The 20,359-nt window shown below is 51.5% G+C and overlaps 1 protein-coding gene across 1 annotated transcript in view; it reads right to left on the minus strand.

The window, feature by feature from the left end:
* The window catches only part of LOC118210364 (latent-transforming growth factor beta-binding protein 2-like), a 108,594-nt gene that overhangs the window by 5,397 nt on the left and 82,838 nt on the right, over window positions 1-20,359 (minus strand). Inside the window, exons 20-35 of the mRNA XM_035386529.1 lie at window positions 18,566-18,688; window positions 18,046-18,168; window positions 17,638-17,763; window positions 17,360-17,485; window positions 16,877-17,002; window positions 16,657-16,779; window positions 16,247-16,372; window positions 15,705-15,830; window positions 14,798-14,923; window positions 12,018-12,206; window positions 11,413-11,541; window positions 4,340-4,465; window positions 3,594-3,740; window positions 1,277-1,474; window positions 872-958; window positions 87-215 (exon numbers count right to left, since the gene is read on the minus strand). Coding sequence (XP_035242420.1) covers window positions 87-215; window positions 872-958; window positions 1,277-1,474; window positions 3,594-3,740; window positions 4,340-4,465; window positions 11,413-11,541; window positions 12,018-12,206; window positions 14,798-14,923; window positions 15,705-15,830; window positions 16,247-16,372; window positions 16,657-16,779; window positions 16,877-17,002; window positions 17,360-17,485; window positions 17,638-17,763; window positions 18,046-18,168; window positions 18,566-18,688 — 2,130 coding nt within the window. The remainder of the gene's footprint in view (window positions 1-86; window positions 216-871; window positions 959-1,276; window positions 1,475-3,593; window positions 3,741-4,339; window positions 4,466-11,412; window positions 11,542-12,017; window positions 12,207-14,797; window positions 14,924-15,704; window positions 15,831-16,246; window positions 16,373-16,656; window positions 16,780-16,876; window positions 17,003-17,359; window positions 17,486-17,637; window positions 17,764-18,045; window positions 18,169-18,565; window positions 18,689-20,359) is intronic.

Here is a 20,359-nt window from a genome sequence, read left to right on the forward strand (position 1 = left end):
GTTAGCTGCCATTGGCCTGTCCGTAACATCTCATTTGGCTCAGCGGCATCTGCAGCTTTCGGCGCCCGACCGACAGGGCCCCTCACCCACGCACTCCAGCCGGACGGTGTCGTAGTAGTAGCCCGTGCGGCAGAAGCAGGAGTACGTGGAGTACGAGTTGGAGCAGCGGCCCGTCTCGCAGATCTCAGGCCCAAACATCTCGCACTCGTCCGCATCTGGAAATCATAACAAGAGGGAGGGAGGGAGGGAGGCAGGGAGGGAGGGAGGGTGAAGGCAGCGCTCAGTAATTATCTGCATGCAAGCTGCATTTGTTAATAGCAGCAGACTGGCTTTTTGCAGCAGTTAACAGGTTCACAGGCTATGCACCTCCTTATTAGCATTATAAAGAAACTGTGATTTTTATATTTCAGCGCAACTGGTCTTCATTGAGCTCTAGCAGTTTAGAGGTAACATTATGTAATGATTGTTCCACACCAGTACCTTAACGCTGATTTGACCCCTGGCCAAAGTGCTCGATCCTGAGAAGCTCAAACTCTCGCTCTTGTAACCAGAATGGTTTCTTGCCCGTAAGGGTCCTATCATGGTCATTTTAGTACAGGCTTCCAGGTTGTGGTGCGTACTTATACTAAATCATTGGTATGCCTTTAAGGCCTGGGAAGACTTGCTTTTAAGAGAGTCATTAATGGGACAGGAAATGTAAAGGGGGCGGCGGGGGGGGGGGACCAGGCCCCGAGTGTGAAAATGAAGGACGTGCCACAGCGGCGGTTCTCTTTTGTGGGGTGGGGGCTGTTCAGTTCTGCCTGCGCTCAGGTCTGCCCGCTCAAAGAGGCCGGAGAGGGGGGGGGGGGTGTGGGAAAGAGGCTCGGCGTACCTTTGAAGAGCTGCTGGCCGAAGCCCTGGGACGGACCCCTCAGGGGGAGCAGGCCCCTGCCGTGCGGACACAGCTGGCTGAATTCCGCTGGGGGACACAAGCGTGACGAATGAGTTAGCGCGCCGCGAACGCTGAGCGCATCCCGGTTGCATAACACCCTGCCCCGCGACGCACGCATGTGCCCTGCCTGCACGGACACGCAGAAAACGCGCGGAGAGCTGCGCTTTCTATCTGAGCAGCGGGGAGTCAGAGGCAGAGCTTTCCAAGGCCTCCACGCCTTGCCTCGGGATTCACCATCGGTTCGGGTGCGTGAAAGCTTCGATTCGGGTTTGTCACGCCCTCTGAAAATGAATAATGTGATGTCAGTGCCCCAGATCCACCCCCCCCCCCCCTCCCAGTACGTACCTCTCCCGGGGAAGGGGCACGGGTGGATCTCGCAGTTATCCCCCCAGCCAGCCCCCACCGTGCAGCAGCACTCCTGCTTGGTGACGTTGCGGGACAGCACGTTGTCGCAGAAGTTGGCGTCGTTGATGTTGTAGTAGCACTGCTTCCTCTCCTCGTCATCAGAGGGCCCCGGGGCAAGCTCGGGGTCATCTATGGGGTCTGAGAACCCACCCACACCAAAAACGAGCCAATGATTAGCGCCGATTTACACTGTCACGAGCACGATTTCAAAAACACGTCCGCCGCGGCCCGTTGAGCTGCGCTCCCATTGGTTTATTTTGAAACTCAGCGGAGCGCGAACCTGTTCCGCTCGGTTTCTAGGCCTCCGAACACTGGGGTGTGAATTACGCAGAATGGCTGGCTGAAGTGAAACAACACAAAAGAGCACAATGAGGTCCCCTGCCCTCCGACTGATGCGAGCGTGAAAGAGAAATACAGTGTGAAGCCACAAGGGGGCAGAGCTTGGACCTTGAGGGTATATTACGAAGGATGCTTAATATACTCAGGGTTTGTTTGCGTTAGCTCCCTTCACAAAACATAATAACCGTATTTAGGCCTAACTGGTATCACAAAGGTAGTTATCAACTTGCTAAGAGAACAAGGCCTTTGTTAATCAAGCTCTGTGCATGTTTCTATATAAGCGTTGGTTTCTGCTAAAATGAGCCTATAGCAGTACAGCATGGACTGTACTTGAGCATTTCCCACTTGAGGAAAAAAGACTGATATGGACAGACATAACGGACAGATATGAAGAACATAAAACAATCATAATGTCAAAAAAATAACACAGTTGCTGCCAACAGAATTGCCAATAGTGTAAATTTGTTAGTTAATTTACCTTCTTTACCTGATCACTACTAACAAATAAATCTACACCCTCACTAATTGTCCGACAGCGTATTTCCAATGTGACAACTGCTCATTCTAGAGCTCCTAAACCTTACACTTAATACAGGATAGTCAAAATACTGCCTGACGCAATCACACCAAAGTTTATACATAAACTCAAAAATCATGGGACTGAGGCCATTGTCCCGTAATTAAAGGAAGCAGATATGGACACATAGGGTTCAAGAAGTTGCATATGTAGCCTACTGTATTCCTGTCATCGAGAATCTATATCTTTCATATAGTGCACCCACAGAGAAAGCCAGCAGATTGAATCAGTCTCTGAATAATCTCTGCGCTGCAAAAATACCCCCTAGCTCTACGGGATACTGCAGGAATGGAGATGCCGTTTCCCAAAGATTTGACTGGTCAAGGGGGGGTGCTTTTATACGCTCCAACCCGATAGCCTGAACATAACTATGTGAGCCGTGCAGCGTAAGTTACCATGGTGATATACCCTCGATTTAAAGTGAGTCAGAAAGGCCAGGGTTAAAGCTGAAGTTAGCTAACCCAGCTATCACGCATCGTAGTACACTCCTCCGGACCTATTTTTGGGACTTGGATCCGGAAGACCGGCCCTGCGTTGATTTATCAGTAGGTGTTGTGCGTCCGCGGTTAAACAGAGGGCTTAGGAGAATGGAAACACTGGCAGCCAAGTCAAGCGAGCACTTCATTTCTCATGTGATTGATTAGCGCATGTCGGGGGCTCACGCTGGAATGCAGCAAAAGTACACAACGCATATTTGGGATTTAGCGCTGAACAAGAATCATATGACTGAAAAGCAAATAGTCTGATAAAGTAAACATCCTACCCATTTCTGTAAACGCCAGTGGCAACACAAGGAGAAGTCCATTTCGGTCTCGAGGTAAAGGCATTTTATCTGTCCTTAAAAAAGTCTTTTTCTATCGTCTACACACGTTCAGGGCAGTCAGTGAACTTCCTTCTTGTTTCTGAAACGGAGTTTTTTTGTTTTCGCCAACAGTTTGTACCCTGTCCTTGTTTGTGTTTACAGAGTTAGACTGCGGTGGTTTCCACTTGCAAAAAAGACCTTGGGTGAGTGAAACCGTGAGTAATGAATATAAAATCAATTCAGGGGAACAGTCCGTGTATATCTTACTCACAGTGGACTGTGAGTGGTGCACTATAAAAACACAGCTGGCATGCTTTTTAACATACAAACCATTTCTCCAGCTTGATATTTACTGAAGCCATTCGGGCTGAGTGCCCTGCTCAAGGGGACAACAGCAGTTGCCCCACTTGGGTAATCAAATCTACCACCTTGGAGTTCCAATTGCCCTATACCCTAACCTTTATGCTACACCGCCACCAGACATTCCCCGTTGTGATGAGCAGCAGGCAGTGAGGTGGGTCAAATGGCCGTGTGCTCACCCATCATCCCCGGGCGGCTCAGGCACTGGCCGGTGGCCGGGATGTATTCCTCGTTCTCATTGGGGCAGATACACAGGAAGGTTCCCTCCACGTTCTCGCACAGGAACTGCCCACACAGCGCTGTGCTCATCTCGCACTCGTTGATGTCTGCGCAGCAGGGGGAGACATTTTGGCTCAAGCGCACACGGACGTGCACGTGCACATGCACATGCACTCAGGGGCACACATGCGTATACACATGAACAGAGGCACACACGAGAAGAATACACATGTTTTCACCCCCTCTGTCACACATTTACTCCTGAGACAGTTTGGGTCATTTATTCCTCATTTGGTCACTTTTGAACTGAGGCACTTTCCCCCCTCCCCAGGTAGAATAGGTGATGTATGCTGAAGGACTAGAGCTGAAAATTGGTTTCAGATGTATGCTAAATTTCCAGTACATCAAAAACAATCTTTGGCAAATGTCAAGGCTTTCTGCACTGGGCCCTTACAAATAAGCTAATAAATTAAATAAAATGGAACCTACATTGCATGTGATTCTGACATGTGACACCCGAAGAAACTAATAGATAACAAAAGCTCAAGTGAATGAGTTGCTTTCTGCTCCCAAAAATCCAGGGCCTGTTTCACTCCTTTATTACACCGTGATCACGTATGAAAAGCAGAAACTGATCTGGGATCAGTGCATTGGGGCGGAACATAACCTCATCGCTGTGTCCGGTGCTGCGGATTGTGAAACGTACCCACACACCCTGGGCCGTCGGGGGAGTCGGTATACCCCAGGTCGCACTGGCAGCGGTACGAGCCGTCCGTGTTCTCACAGAACCCGTGGTCTCCACAGATCGTCTCGTTGACACACTCGTCGATGTCTGGAGAGAGCAGGAACGAAAATGAGAGGCAGGGTGTTATTCTGTTTGCATTCCTGCTTGTGTCACACAGCTGTTTCCTATTGGTTTGGCATGCTGACGCTTTTGTCACTTTGTTATTTCTTGCCAATAAAGTATTCTGACTTTGAATCTGGGAATAAGTGTGTGAGAGAGAGAGAGAGAGAGAGAGAGAGAGAGAGAGAGAGAGGGAGAGAGAGAGAGAGAGAGAGAGAGAGAGAGAGAGAGGGAGAGAGACAGCCATGGGAACCCTCTGCAGTGCAATGGAGGCCTGAGGTTTGTCATAATCAATAAAATGTTTCCATTCAAACGAGAAATGTCCAATGTGTCATACATATCCTCTGCTCCCACCTTCTCCAGTTCATCCCCACTGTGCATTCGATCAGTGGAAGCATCTGGAAGCCTTCAACACTAACGTTTCCCACAGTGGGGGTGGACGGAGTTGGAGGTGTCCTGTTGTTCAGTTACAGGCCTCGTAAGAGTGCGTCACGCAGCAGTGGCGGTCGGCTTAAAGAATCACGGGTGCCTCCTGCTCACCTCTGACTTGACTCCAGCCACTAAAGAGCCGCCTTTCTAAAAGGAACTTTAAGCCTTTCTTGGCCCGGGCGGTAGCTTTTGTGGAGCGATACAGCCTGTAATCGGCCCCGATATCCATCAGTGTAAGCCTATTAGCCCTCAGCGTGCCAAAGGCAATTCAATACCGTTCAAACGGCTTTGTGTTTCGGCAAATTCCCCCTACAGAGCTTTTGAGGAGAGGAGCTGATCTGGAATGGCACCGGCTTCCCTCCCCTGTCAGTCTCTGAGAACGCCGCCTCTGCTGCGACCACAGAGGGGTCATTCACTGGATCTGATGGAGTTATCATCGTCACTCGACCGCGGGGCTAAGGGGAGGACCGCGGCTACGATGGCACGCACACACGAGAACGGCCGCGCAGATGGAGAAATCAGACGCCTGGCTAAATCCCCTAGCCTCCCCTCAGAAGGTAAAGCTGGAACCTGCATGCCTTTCTAACATTCGTGAGTAGGGGAAGAAGGGAAGGAGCACACATACCTACAGCTGTGTGGTCTCGGCTGGCCCACCGTCTAGACTGGGCCGTCTCTACCCTCGTACTGAGAATCTCTTAGCGGATCCTTTTCTCTTTCACGTAACTTTGAAACTTTTCTGGGAAAATGGTGCGCGAGGCAGAGCCTGGAGACAGACGCCATTAGGGACAAACTGACTTTAATTGAATTGCAGCAGAAGTAAACATGCGCCTGTACTGCCCTTCCAAGATCCTCCTTCGCTCTGCGGGCAGCCGTGCGACTCGCCGCGCTGCAGTAACGGACGTGGGAACGAGCGCTGGTCCGTCTCCTGCTCCATCAGACGCGCACACCATCAAAACGGGCACCGAAATGTGCTTGCGCTGCTTCCATTGTTCGTCTGCCATGTTGCGAGGTAATGTAGCGCAGGCTTGGACCGCACCACACAAGGCAAATCCAATTTACGGTCTCTGACGAGGGATATTTGGCCAGGTGGGAGCGCCTTTAAGAGCCAATGTTAAAAGGTTTCTTACCAAGTGTTCCCTTGTCTATTGGGACCACATGCTGTGTTAATGGGCGCTTTCGCTAATGCTGAACAAAGGAGACTGAATCAGCACAGTAAAAAGCTAATGCCTGTGTGCGGTGAAATCAAGAACAGTTGGTGCTTTTCCACAGCAGATTGATACGAGTGTGGCACACACTGTAGTCTGGGAAGTGTGTGTCACAGTGGATACCTCTCCTACAGAGCTAGGTAAACCTGCATGGAGAACCTCTCTCCTTTGGTTCAGGCCTGTTCATTCAATGGGAGCCTTTGTTAACAGGCTTGCTAATCCACAGCAGGGGTCGTCTGTCGTGACAGAAGGAAATTCAGCATTGAAAGTGACAGGAAGGCCTATTACACACATCTGAAACAATGCGTCCTGAAAAAGCTCAGCTCTCCTGATATTTAAACAAAGAGCCAGCTCCTTGTTCCTGCGTATGTTAAATATCATGGGATGACAAGCAGATCTCGTCCATCCCTTATTCTCGCCTCAACGTTTAGTGATTGCCATACCCAGGTCTGGGAAATGTAGGTCACCCGTGACAAGAAGAGGAAAGAAAGGATCTTCGCCAAGACGCCGAAAAGTAGGACAGTGAGGACAGGGCATCAGCCCTCAGTCATCTGGAAGGTTTCATGGAAACAATCACAATTGTTGGATGAGGCACATCCGTTAAACACTCAGCTAAGAAGAAGTGAGTTGAGCATCAGTCCCCGTGGGCCGCAGGGGATTATGTAAAACGTACACGCGAGGAGACTCCGCCGTTTAGGCTCAGCCTGAATGTTCGAGGAAAGAGACGGAGGGTTCAGGGGCTGGGAGAGAATGGGCCAGCGGGCTTAAAACGGAGACTATCGAAAATAGCTGCTCTAATCCAAGCAAGATCGTCGATAAACGCAATGGCTGATATCAAGTGTGGGCCGCTGATGTAGGCCCAGCAGTGCTATCGACTGGACAGAGAACACAGCGTGGCGGGCGGCGTGGCGACCCGCCCGGAGGTCTTCCACACCGGGGGTTTTCTGTTTCCAGGCAACTCGATAACCAACCACAGGCCTGGGAGGCCCTGGAACCCTCGCCCCCCATAACAGGAGCGCAAGAATCACCCGTTAGCACCCCAGAAACATTGTTACGAAGCGGCCAGGTGTGCAGGTGGTTTGTAGCCCTTGCCAGCTAATAGGAGGGGTATACCCTATAAACAAAGGCCTGGTAAAAAAGGGAGCTTAATTGGGAATTTTCACTCTATGCGCAGTTGGTTGGGGGGCGGGGGGGGGTGGGTTGTTTTATCGCCCCCGTATAGAGGGGCGAGGCGGTGGCAGCATAGCGGGAGAATTACAAGCCCATGTTTCCCAGCGATGCGAGGCTCCGGGCCCGGCTAATGAGGTGTGAGAGAACGCTGGGTGCTGCCGGGATGAAAGCCGCTCAGACGCACCGTGCCACGCTCCCCGAGCCGCGGCAGACCAGAGGCTTCCACCGCGCGGCACGCCCTCAGACGGGCGCGGTCCCGCCCGCGGCACGTCGCCCCGGCGACGGAAGCTCCGCTCTCCAGGAGCGGCTCGGGTTCGCATCCCGGGCGGGGGGGTCACAGCTTCGGCAGCGCTAACGGGCTCCGCTACTCGCTGAACAGTGGGACACTCTGTAGTCGATAAATCTTTATTACAGAAACACAATCTTAAATTTCAGAGTATTTTTAACAGATGACTGCGCTCATAAAAATATGAGCTACGCTAACACATGTGGACGCCTTTTACAGTAGTTTGGACGAGGCGCAAATAAAGATATTGTGTTGCAGGGGACGGGGCGAATGAAAGCGAGCGGGGAAAGGCAGGTTTGCGCGGACGGGGAAAAAGGCAATGGCGCTTCGCTCACCGTCCAGCAGCACTTTATTCCATCCCGGAGCTCTCCTAAATGCTACATCGCATGAAGGACGGAGCGGGCCTGCCAGATAAATTGAGTTATGCTCTCGGGCCGGGGGGGGGAGGAGGGGGGGCCCTTGGCCCGGGGCCTGGCTTCCATTAGATCACAGAGGAGAGCTTTCCTCGGGTCTGGCAGAGGACTGGGGCTCGCTGTCACCGCCGAGTCCTCCCGGTGAACTCCTCTACCTGCCCGCCCAGCGGAGAGGCTTCGCAGGAAGGGAGGATTCTGGGACGCACGCTGCGTTCCCACCGAGGCGCGCGGCGGGTAGGCCGGGCGAGAGAGCGTGAGTCACGGGGGGGGGGGGGGGGGGCGGGTCTCGTGTCGCGTCCCATGATCCCTGCGACAGGCCGGTCACATGTCACACACGCTGACCCAGAACACTTCGTTTACAGGTGTAATTAGCCCCCCCGTTTCTGCTCAGTCCCAGGGGACGTGTTCAAAGCACAGAGGCGCAGCAGTTCAGAAAAGCCATTTTCAAACCTCTCAAGTCCTGGTCTTTACACATCAAACACCGGGGTAGGGAAGCTGAGCATTAGGGAATGTCGGCAAAGCTTCTAAAAAAAGGCCCGTTCAGGGCGAGAGTCAACAAAGCTGTTTTTTCTTCAATTAATGTCAAGGCAGGGTACGTCTCCGTTTTCATCTGCTGCTATTAAACTATGATTTCAGAGAACGAACGCTTGTGCCAAAATGCATCACTGATCTTTCCAACAGCCGCCTCTTGCTGTTACCCGCTGTGGCAATTCAGAAGGACAGCATTACTAAACACACACCAATAAAGGTTTTCATTGGCACAGGGGGAAAGAAAAGCGTCATGTTAATGGCAGTGAGGACTATCGCTGATTAATGTGCTATATGAAGAAGGTAAGCGCAGACCTTACTGCTGGCGGCAAGGCCTGTCTTGATGCTCAGAGGATCTGGCTGCACTTTTCTTGCCAAGCCACCAGGGGGCACTTGTAATTACAGTGAAGGGTGTCAGGATGTAAGCGTATGGCGATGGAGAATTGGGTTTGAAGCCCAACAGACAGGAGTTGCTGCCCAGATGTGATGAGCTCACGTAAATGGCGAAAGCGGGAAGGCTCTTCCTCCACGATGACCTGGTGATAGCTGTGGAGGAAGCGAGCAGGTTGAGCGGAGATCCAAACGCCCCCGGCTAACGTGCAGCGCCTCTCTGCTATTCCCCCAGCACCTCGCATCCTGATTGGGCTCATATGGAAGGGCTTAAATGACACTTTGGGGAAGACCGGAACAAGGACGAATGCTCTGCAGCGGAACATTCCGGACTCGCGGTCCGAGAGGCCGGCTCCTCTTGCCCCTCCACTGCCACCAGGCAGCTGTGGAGGTCAGGGCGACTTCCACGCTGGAGTTTGCCATTCCGGAAAAAGTAACACATCTGGGCTCGGAGAGCCATAAATCAGATTTGCAGGCAGGCACCTTTTTTTTCGGACAGATGAGTGACAAGCCGGTGGGGTGTGAGAGCGTGAGGGGCCGCGGACGCCTCCCTCCCCCCTCCAAGCATTACTCCATCAACAGGGCACTCGGCTCTATAAACGCCAGCTGAGGAGACAGCCGTAAATCCACCCGGGACGCGTACACTACAGACATAAACAAGTAAATTACGGGCACCGCGGCGACCTTCGGTGTTGGGTAAAAACAGAAGGGGAGAGCGTGCGGCGTAGCCCGGGGTTGACTGTGTGGCGGTGTACCTCAGTTCAGCACCCTTGAGGTCTTGAGAAAAAAAATAAAAATAGAGTCATTGACCGAAGTGCCCTGGCTGAGCGCAAACATTCTGCGCACCAGGGCGTCGGCCGCGCCCGTTTCCGAGAGGGTCGCCGTGGGAACGAGAGATCCGGCCGTCTTATTTCAGGGTGTTTATGGAACACAACGCACAGCCCCGCTGGGACCCTGGGCCTGGGACTCTTTACAGCAGGGCGGGGTTGCAGGCGTGGGGAAAGGCGAGAGGTCGCATGCAGCCGACGCTGGGGTAAAGAAAACGTCTCTCTCTCTTTCTCCCTCTTGTTTTACGGCCCCTAAATCAGCTTGGCTCTCGGAGCCGAAGACAATCAGCTCCTCCATTAGACGCCCCACAGGCAACAACAAACCTCTCCTCGGGGGAAACGGTCAATTAGAGTGTCCGGGCTCCTGTACAGCCCAATCTCGAGTTTTTAACAAGTGGACATGGAGCCTCATGAGCAATCAACGTCTCCCCAGTAACTAACCTGGCGCAGTGTTTCCCAAGTTGTGTTCTGGAGCTGAGAAGCTTTGTTTTTTTGAGGGGAATAACTCTGAATAAGTCTGACGCTCCGGCAGCCCGAGCGCGTGCCCTTTAATTGGCCGGGCCGGACGCGAGGGCCAGGCGGCAGCTGCTGCGTCAGGACGGCTGGCCGGGCGTCCGCAGGGAAGTGCGCACAGCCGCTCGCTTGACCAAGGCCGCGCTTCGCTGCCAGCCCGGGGAGCCGGATCTGCGACGGCGCGCCGGGTCGGACTGAACCGGCCCTGATTCACATAAGCGCCGCTTGAGCCGTCTGAATCGCGCGCTTCCGAGCCGCGGGGCCCCCTGCACTTCCGCCGCCAGCGTTGAAGCAGCTGTGGAGCAGCTCGCCCAGCTGAGCCGGGGGCAGCTAATACGCTACGAGCGATTGGACAGCACAGCTGGGTTCAAACCCCTTTATATGGATTACCAGATCTGAAGCAGGGGGTCACGCATATAAAACCTCCGTAAATATTCCTGGGATGGAGGCAGTTCAATTTTCCGTTTAATAGCATGAAGGCACGCGTGTAAAAGCTAAGCTTTAACGCAGCGGCTGCTACAGGTCGGGCCAACTTGCAACAGAATTTGGCGGCACGGCGTGTCTAGAGCAGACGGCTTGAATGGAGGGAGGTGAGGGGAGTCGCTCAGAAAAAAGGGCGGGCAAAGCTCTGATTGGACGGTGCGAATCGACGCCCTCGTTGCGCGTGACCATGTCTGTTTGCATTGCCACGGCAACCCCCCTGTAGCGCGTGACAGATGCGGATCCAGATGTGCCTGCCCCGCCGCCCTCTGCCAAGCGACTGTCTCTCAGCGGGCCAGCATGGGCGCAGGCGTACGCCCCATCCAAAACGCTTTGTTCTTGCCCTTGGCACTCCGTCCGGGCCTCGATCGGACGCCGTTATCAGTCGGCCTTGAGCACGGTTTCAGATCACAGCTTCCCTATTTAAAAAGAGTTTCAGAGCTGCCTTCCCTCTCTGGACACCTAATATCTCTTTGATTTATGCAAGTTCCATGTTGCGTTTGCCAGGCCGGTATCAGCACTGCCATACGGCTGGAGAGGGGAGGGTGGGGCGTTCGTGAGGGAAGGGGGACGGGGGGGATGTAAATAGATAATGAATTGTATTGCTTTCCAGCAGCTGTCCCTGTACTACGGGACTCTGAGGTGCCTGGCTGACACTCCCGCGGGCGGAGGGGGCACCGGCGGGTCCACTCACCGCAGTCTCCGGCGTCCTGGCCGTGGAAGCCCGGCTGGCAGCCCATGAAGCAGCGGTAGGAGCCCAGGGTGTTCTCGCAGTGCCAGGACCCGCACACGCTGCTGCCGTACTCCTTGCACTCGTCCCTGTCTGCGGAGATAGAGCGGCGGCGTTGGGCCTCGGGGTGCAGAGGGCAAGCGGGTGCGGGCGTGGGGGCGCGTAGGGGCACGTAGGGGCGCGAGAGGCACCAGCCCGGGCCCCCCGGGCCCCCCGAGCCCCTACCGCACGCAGCAGGCGCCGCACCCGGCCAACCACAATATTTTCTCAGCAACTGAAGAACTTGTGAAGGGAGAGAAGGGCCACGCTCCAGAGGGAGAAACACTCGCACGTCACAATGGGGCGATTCATGCTCCCTAGCTGAGGATTTACGGGAGTGGGCCGGGGGGAGCTGGCGGGCCTTCGTCAGGCTGCACCGCGTCAGGCTCTGTAGCTAACGCCTCTGAGGGAGGAGAGGCCGTCTCCGGTCCACCCTGCACGGGGGCTCCGTGTGACGAGCCTCGGGTCTGGGCAGAAACATGGGGAGATTACGATGCGCGCTGACTGGGCGGGGCTCCTGCCGTACTCACCTTTGCACTGGCCCGTCTCCGGGTGGAACTTGAAGCCGGCCTCGCACACGCAGTGGAAGGAGCCGTCCGTGTTCAGGCACTGGCCCCCTGAGCACGTGTTCCCGTCGGCGCATTCGTCCACGTCTGAGAGCGAGGGAGGGCGAGCGAGAGCGGGCGAAATCTCCTGCCCAGCTGTGGCTCCTTCCACCGCTGGCAAACAAATAAATGTGAAAAATGTGATCTCTGAGCTCATGCGCCGGGAAAAGAATGGCCTCAAACGAGTAAAATTTGAATAATGATGGCTGTATGCTCAATTTAATTTAGATTGGGGGATGATTGGTACAGCGCATAACTGCGTGCTGCGATAATCTCTTCTTTTTTTTGCGCCAGATCGTAAAGAGCTCAGTAAGGGCGGGATGTAAAACCAACACTGACGACACGTTGTGGAATTCCCCCACGTTTCCAGGTCCAAAAATACCCTTAATGAGAAGGATCTCTGAACAAGGGCAGAGTCTGTGGGCACTGGCAACACACGAACAAGGGCATAAGGGTCTGCGAAAGCAAATCTATTAAAGCCAGGCCGATGTGTTCTTTCTCACAGGCCGACCAGCATGTAATGTTTTGTTTGAGACTCGGAATAGAATGCGTCTCTTCATTCGAACTGCCTGACTGTATTCTCCTCCATGTTTGACTTTCCAGTGTCCTTGCTAGTTATACTGTATTTCAGCACCCCATGGGTGGAGGCATGTCGGGTGCCTTTGGGTTCACCTGCCGTGCCCCCCCCCCCCCCTTCCCCCCACCTCCGTTAAATTCTTACCCCTTCACCCCTCTCCTGCCACATGCCCTACGCCAGTCAGGCCTGGCTTTATTGCATGCCAAAAGCAGACGCTATGAAAATATACCAGGCCTCTGATTTATAGGATAATTAAATTCCTATATTTTCAGTGGCAATGGGCCAGTGGAGGGGGAGGGGGAGGGGGGTGCGGGGGGTTGCGTAACACAATGTTGGGGATGTCGTGTTGCGCCTGTTCCCTTGGGAGAACATAAGAATTAGCGCTGGGGCTACAGCATGGGGGACCTCACACCTGGAGCTACCCCCCCAGTCGTAAACCCTAACATATCCCTGCTTCATGCATACCTGCTTCACACTGACACGTCAAGACTTAACCACGCCCCTCTGTGGAAGAGTTCACCGTTCTCATGAATTTGCACCCGGCCGGCTAACGATAATGAACTAAGGGGACAGCCCTCGTGGTGTCAGGGTGAAGAGCTGGATCTTGGCCTTGTTTCAAGCTTCTAGACAGTTCCGTTCCTTCATATTTCACATCGAACTCTCAGGCGAAAGGTCCAGCCCTCCGGGCCGGCAATCGGAAACAATTTTCCGTCTAAGCTCCGCATTGGGTGTGGGCGGACTGACGTCCAGCTCGACTCGGTGAAGTACACCTGGAGCAGACAGGCCTGGAGTGTCCGTCCGGGATAGAAAGTCGGTTTGAATCTTCGCTCTCTTCCCGGAGAAGGCTCGGTGCTGGCAGAGTTACGGCCGGGCGTGGCTCGGCACCCGGCAGGGCGTGGCTACGGCCAGGCGCCGGGAGGAAGGAATGTGTTCCCTTGCCAACCGGGAGAGGGGATCGGAAGGTTTCCACAGTGTGGGAACGTCTGGGCTGGGAAGGGGTGAGGGCGTGTCAGATGGGATAAATTAATGACCATCTGCACCAATGCAAACCCACGGGTTTACTGGAAACAGTCTTCGTTCAGCAACACGGTACTCAAATCTGAAGCCTTACACTTCTTGGAGTCTTAAAAATAACTGTCAACAGTTTATAAATGAAATGGACATATTTATAACAATTATGATAGATTACACCACCAACAAATTCTTCCTGCTGCCAGAGACTGGTACAGGTAACTTAAAAGAGTGTGGGCTCTAGAGCAGGGAACCCAGGACTTTGTTTAGCCATAAATCACTGTGGACTGAAATAAAGCATGACGACATTTTTAAAGAGCCTCCTTGTGGAAACAGGCCCCGCTGTGTTTCTGAGCAGAGAGAGGGCTACAGGAAGAGGATGTGTGCCTCACCTCCACAGCCCGGCCCATCATCACCCACAGCATAACCCACCAATCAGAGGCACAGAGGCAGTCCCTGTCCCCACAGATCCCCACAAAGAGGCACTCATTCAAATCTGTCCCCACAGCCGGCCTGTCCACTAGGCCATGTAGGCAGCCGCCTAGGGCCTCGTGTGGTGTCTTTTTATTTATCATTTTTTATTATTTATTATTTTTAGGCCCATTTTCAAGATCTCATCAAGGTGCCCCACAGACTCCAGATGGGCCAAATCTGTCTGTCCCACACACATACACCCACAGACACACTCACACACGCACACACACAGAGGGAGTGGCAGAGGGAGACAGTAACGGTTATCAGTTTCAGCACCACACAGTTGATGCGTTACAGCCTGTGATCTCTACCTGTAACACACCGGAGCTTCCCAACTGTGATGTCACAAAGGTCACAAGCACGGGTTCCGCATAATCAACACGCCATCACCATGTGCAGACAATTTTGTTTAAGCGCATGTGTAACGGATTTCACAGAACAAATCACACAATTCAGTAATCAAATAAACAACCAGTGCAAAACGCTCATTATCAGCATATGGTGGTAGCCGTGAAGAGATCTGAGAGCCTTGACTGCTGATGAGAGTGCTGCTCATGAAAACTGTGAACAATGAGAAACGCTTTGCGCCAAAGTGCATGATGAGCTGGTGTGTGTCGAAAATGCCGCCGCGCGTGGTAAATACCATCACAGGTTTGTCTGTCGGCGCTGAGGGTGTAGCCAGCATCACAGAACACGCAGGAGTAGGAGCCCTCCGTGTTGGTGCACACGCCTGACGGACACACTCCAGGGGACAGGCACTCGTCAATATCTGGGCGGGGGAGAGACGGGGGGGCAGAGGAAATCTCAAGGACAATTCATACAATGACAGCCCTCTACCGCATACAATAGCGCGGAGAACAAACGTGGGGAAGATGTGGCCTCCAGTACCACACACAATCCAGCGTCAAGTCTGCACTGATTTTGGCTTTTGATTAAAAAAAACGGAAAAAATGTCCCAGCATTTCATAACCTACTGATGTATCAACCTTAACAAAGCTCCTTTCGTAAGGGAGCTTTATTAAAAAGGGTGGACGGATAAGAATGCAGGGACGGAGCGGATTCCAAAAACAGCAAGCTATTACAGGTGGCTTATAATTACTACATCAACAAACGTACACTGGGCTTGTGTTATGTGAGCAAAGGAAATTCCTTGCTGTGGCGGAGATTGTATTTCTCATAGAAAATGTCAGTTTTCATAGTTTGGGCTATTGTTTGTAGTGATTCTGTGGGCCGGCTGCCTGAAAGTCTACAGTAAACTATCAAGCACTGGCTTGAGAAAGCAGAGCGGTGGTTGGTACCATTTCGAATCGGGAGTTACAGTAAATGAAAATAATAAATAAAACTCAGACGTCCATTATGAACCAGTCAACGCTGTTTTAGTTCCTAATGTTCTTTAGCATTTCCTCTCAAGGTCTTCTAAAGAACGTTTTCCATCTCTCTTTGTCCCCTTTTTTCCGTGAGAGAGCGCCTTTATGAACAAGCCTTTGTGAGCGCCTGTCACAGCCCCTCCGGAGCGAACCCCACCCTCGCACGCTGCTCAGAGCCTGTACCTTCGCAGCCGTACCCGTCCTCGCTCAGCGCGTACCCCGGCCCGCAGCTGCTGCAGGAGAACGAGCCCGCAGAATTACGGCACAGCCTGCCGGGACACACGTTGGCCACCAGGCACTCGTCCACGTCTGGGAGAGAGGGAGTAAGTGGGTTGGGGGGGGGGGGGGGGGACAGAGAGTATGGAGAGGACATAACAACACAGTCAAAGACGTAGGGCTCAACCTGCTGTTATGGAATAACCTACCGTGGGTCGGATTCAATCATCCCTTTTCAAATAACGCAAATGCGGAACACATTGTACCTTAAGGACACGTCCCAACATAAACATGACACGCATTTACAGAGGCTGCTTTTGTTTTCTATATACACCACCTCCGTTATTTTCTTCAACAGATCTGATTATTGCGTTCACCTCACTTAAGCTCATTCAGTTCCCGGGGTAGTAAATTAAGATTCACAGCATTAGAGATAATCTGTGGTCTGCAGTGCAGTGTTGGCTCAGGCCATAATGCAGTTATGGAGAAGCTGTTTGCCCTGACGGTACCTTCGCACGCGGAGCCGTCCGCAGACACCCTGAAGCCCGTTCCGCAGGCCATGCAGGAGAAAGAGCCGGCTGTGTTCCGGCACACCCCGCCAGGGCACACGCCCGGCTGCGCGCACTCGTCCTCGTCTGTTACAGGGGGAAGCAAGGTCAGGTGGGATACAGAAGGGCAAGGCTCAACCCTGTTCCTGGAGATCTACCGCCCTGTTGGTTTTCACTCCAACCCTAACAACGCGCACCTCATTAACCACCTAGAGATCTCGTTGAGCTGAATCGGGTATGCCAAATTAGGGCTGAAATGAAAACCTAATGGGATGGTAGATCACCGGGGATGGGTAACCCTGCGGTAGGGTATTTACACCTGCCCCGCAAAAAAAAAAACACTGCCTTCAGACCAACTGCAAAGCCCTCACCTTCACACTGCCCATCCTCCGCCATTCTGAAGCCAGGCCCGCAGGTGATACACCTGAAGGAACCTTCCGTGTTGATGCAGGTTCCCGTGGGGCACGTTGTGACTGACGCGCATTCATCGATGTCTGTGCAGCAGGAAACAATCGTTCGCAGGCTAGGGCGTTAAAACTGCATTGCTCTGTGACGTTTGTCATGGTGTGATCTCAAAGAAGAAAGACTAACCTTCACAAAGCTCTCCGTCAGCAGACACGATGTAGCCACTGGGGCAGGGGACACAGGAGTAGGAGCCCTCAGCATTCAGGCAAATCCCATTGTTGCACACAGAAGGAGTGAGACACTCATCCACATCTGTAACAAACAATATAATTGGCTGGTGAGACTTATGACGGCTTACAAGCAGGAAGAGGGTATATCAATGCTCTAGCAGTTCATAATGATCTGACAGCATGAATGCTTTCCTTATTTAAAGCAGATCTCTACTCGTATACTTTTAAAAAATTCATTTTTTATCCGTCCTAATGTCCTTATCACCTTATTATGCTTTTTTTCCCCAAGAAAGCACCATTGATGCTGGCCAAAGAGCCTGTCCTCTAACACTTGAACTGCCAGTAAGCTGTAGTTGATTCACTTGAATGGAGGACAGGATAGAGACAGCCAGAATGAGGTGATGAGGTCATCTCTGACCAGAGATTAGACCCGACTTACCCTCACACCTCCGCTTGTCCTGGGAAAGGCTATAGCCCCTTTGGCACTGCTCACAGGTAAAAGAGCCCTCTGTGTTGGTGCAGACCCCACCTGGACAAACTGTCCCCTGAGCACACTCGTCCACATCTATCAAACAAACACGTGATTCAATACACAGAAACACATGTGCAGTATTGGTCCATATGCGCACATATGTTAGCACTTTAGTGTGTATATACTGGGCTCATTCTGAGATGGTGCTTCGCTGGACTTACAAGAGAAAGGATGTCATACAGTACCTTCACATCTCTGTCCATTTGCTGAACGAACATATCCCGGCCTGCAGTGGGAGCATGAGTAGGAACCTTCAGTGTTGGTGCATATTCCATAAGGGCACACATTTCTGGTTGTGCATTCATCGATATCTAATGGAAAAAAAATACAGCAGCGTATATGCAGCTAATTAGTAGGGAATTTCCGTGTTGCTGTTTAGCTAGCTTTATAAACACAGTGTGAATACATGATAAAGAATAAAAAGCAGAATACAGAATTTATTTAACTCAACCATTACTCAACCATTAAACTCTCCGGTTCAGACTGTCCAATCTACAGCATCCAGTTTATGGGTATGTTTATAACACTTTATGGCAGCGCAAAACAATATATATACTGTAGCAAAACTATATTATATTCCGTGATTTTCAGACCTTCGCAGAGTGTGCCGTCTTGGCTGGCTTGGTATCCCAGGTTACAGCTACACCTGTAGGTCCCCTCCAGGTTCACACACCTGCCCTGATGGCAGACTCCTGGCAGCTGACACTCATCCTCATCTGGAGAAGACGACACAAAGGAGACATTATCAGCCAAATCCGCCCCTTGTTCACACATACACACATTTGTTAAGCCCTTCGCAAGCTTCAAGGGTCTCTAGGCTTGATCTCCGACAAATATGAAACACTACCTTAGTTTTTATCGTTTAACTTGCGGGTATAAAAGCTAGGTATACAACAAAGGGGCTAGGAAGTAATTCTAAGCCTTCAGGGAGTCGATAAACATTTTCTAAATTAAAGGAGTGATGATTGATCTACTCCTGATCTCCTTGGCACACACGCACAAAGAACATACCTAGCAGATATACCTGAGTGATAAACACTGGCTAGTGCACGTTTAAAATAAGATACCATTAAAAACAACTTAAGTATTTTTTTACAAAGAGCTTTCATGTACCTTGGCAACTGTTGTTGTCTGGGCTGGCTTGATAGCCAGCGTTACAAATGCACGTGTATGAGCCTTCCATATTGACACACCTGCCGTGGGCACACACCCCAGGGTTCTGACACTCGTTGACATCTGAGATGACACAAGCAAAAAAAGCAAGGGATTAAAGGCATCAAAAGATCTGCAGAAACATTAAATATTTTACCCAAGGAGCAGGTAGAGAAAACAAGTCCGACATCAAACGAGTGCGGCTTCTCTAGTATTTTATTATGAACCACCGCTACAATGGTCTAATCAAGATGGCCTTTTTCAAGATTGAAGACATAAAGGATGTTTATAATACTCCTTTGTGCAAAGCTACAGCATTTCAATCCCAACAGGCTTTCTCAGATTCAGAAAGAAAAGAGTGTTTGTGTTACCATGTATTGCAGCACCTCATTTTTTCCACACACTGTGCTAAGCCAAAACACATCCTGAAAAAAACAGGACGCAAGAATAATTTTATTTTTGCAGAACACATTATAAAGTAACAAAATGCTTTTTTGAGAAATCCCCAGGCGTGAGACAGAACCATATTTCATAATGCTCTGTGTTTGCCAGGCAGGTATGGCTAACGCAGTTAATGAGCAATAAGCTCTGGGCCCAGTAATTGAGCTCTGAAATGGGCCCGGGATCAAGGTATTTTCCCAGTGTGTGCGATCCCTTGATGAAAAACAACGTACACCAATGGAGGGTTTTTAAAAAGGGGACAGACACACAAGGGCTGCCGGAGGGGAAAGGCACAGCGAAGAACGAGCCCTGTTGTGTGTGTGCCTCTCGGCGGCCACTGCCAGATGTCTGTCAGTGCTCCCCGCAGCCTTGTTTCTGCAAACTCCTGGCATCTCTGAAAGCCATCCATGATAAGCCTGAACAGGGACCCAAGCTGTTTTCTGTTTCAAGGGCTCAGATCGGTCCTATCCAACTGGCAACCAATGGGGCACAACTCGCTGTACTACAGGCAATTGACTGGATTAACTTTGGCAACCAAAAAACTGTAAATGCTTGGGCTAGCGCTCCGAGCTCTCGTTTCATTAGATTTGCTCCGCCCTCGCGGCCATCTGGCTCCAGAACAATGCCGCGTGGGTTTGCAGCAAGCCCGTTTTTTCCCCGATTTCAGGGTTCAGCTATTGAGCCCAAGCCTTCAGCAGCTGTTTAAGGCACACCATTATATATAATGGGATTAATCGGTTCTTTGGCTGAAAGCAGGATTCCTAAGCATATGTAATACTTTGTGAAAAAATATTTATAGAAGCAATTTAGACCAGGGGAGGCATTCTCCTGGGGTCAAATGAGAATTAATAAAAGCATTAATAAGAGTCTTGTAAGGTAGCTACAATAACCATGACGTTTTTTTTTTTTCGTTTTTTTTGCAGTTGTGCTGGAGTCTGCTGAGAGGATTTTAGTCATATTACCCAAGCAGTACTTTTATTCAAAACAATACGCTGTCAAGATTCACACTGTTGATAAGCTGAGACAAGACACCTGTTGCCAGGTGGAGAGAGAGAGAGAGAAAGAGAGAAGCTCAGTCTGTGTTGTAGGAAAATGCATCTCTAAAATATGGGGTTTCCCTTCTCTCACATTACAAACAAGTAACATGTGACAGCATAGGAACCCAGTAACAAGATTACTTTGATGTCCCTGGGGCAGGACAGCTCCACAGCCGGTTTCATGTTTAAGGAATGATGTAATTGTTTCCCATATCACCATAGCGTGGTAAATTTGGTGAACATGATATCTATTATGAGATGACAGATTACAATGTGT

The sequence above is a fragment of the Anguilla anguilla genome, chromosome 1, assembly GCF_013347855.1.
Source record: "Anguilla anguilla isolate fAngAng1 chromosome 1, fAngAng1.pri, whole genome shotgun sequence".
Classification (NCBI taxonomy): Eukaryota; Metazoa; Chordata; class Actinopteri; order Anguilliformes; family Anguillidae; genus Anguilla; species Anguilla anguilla.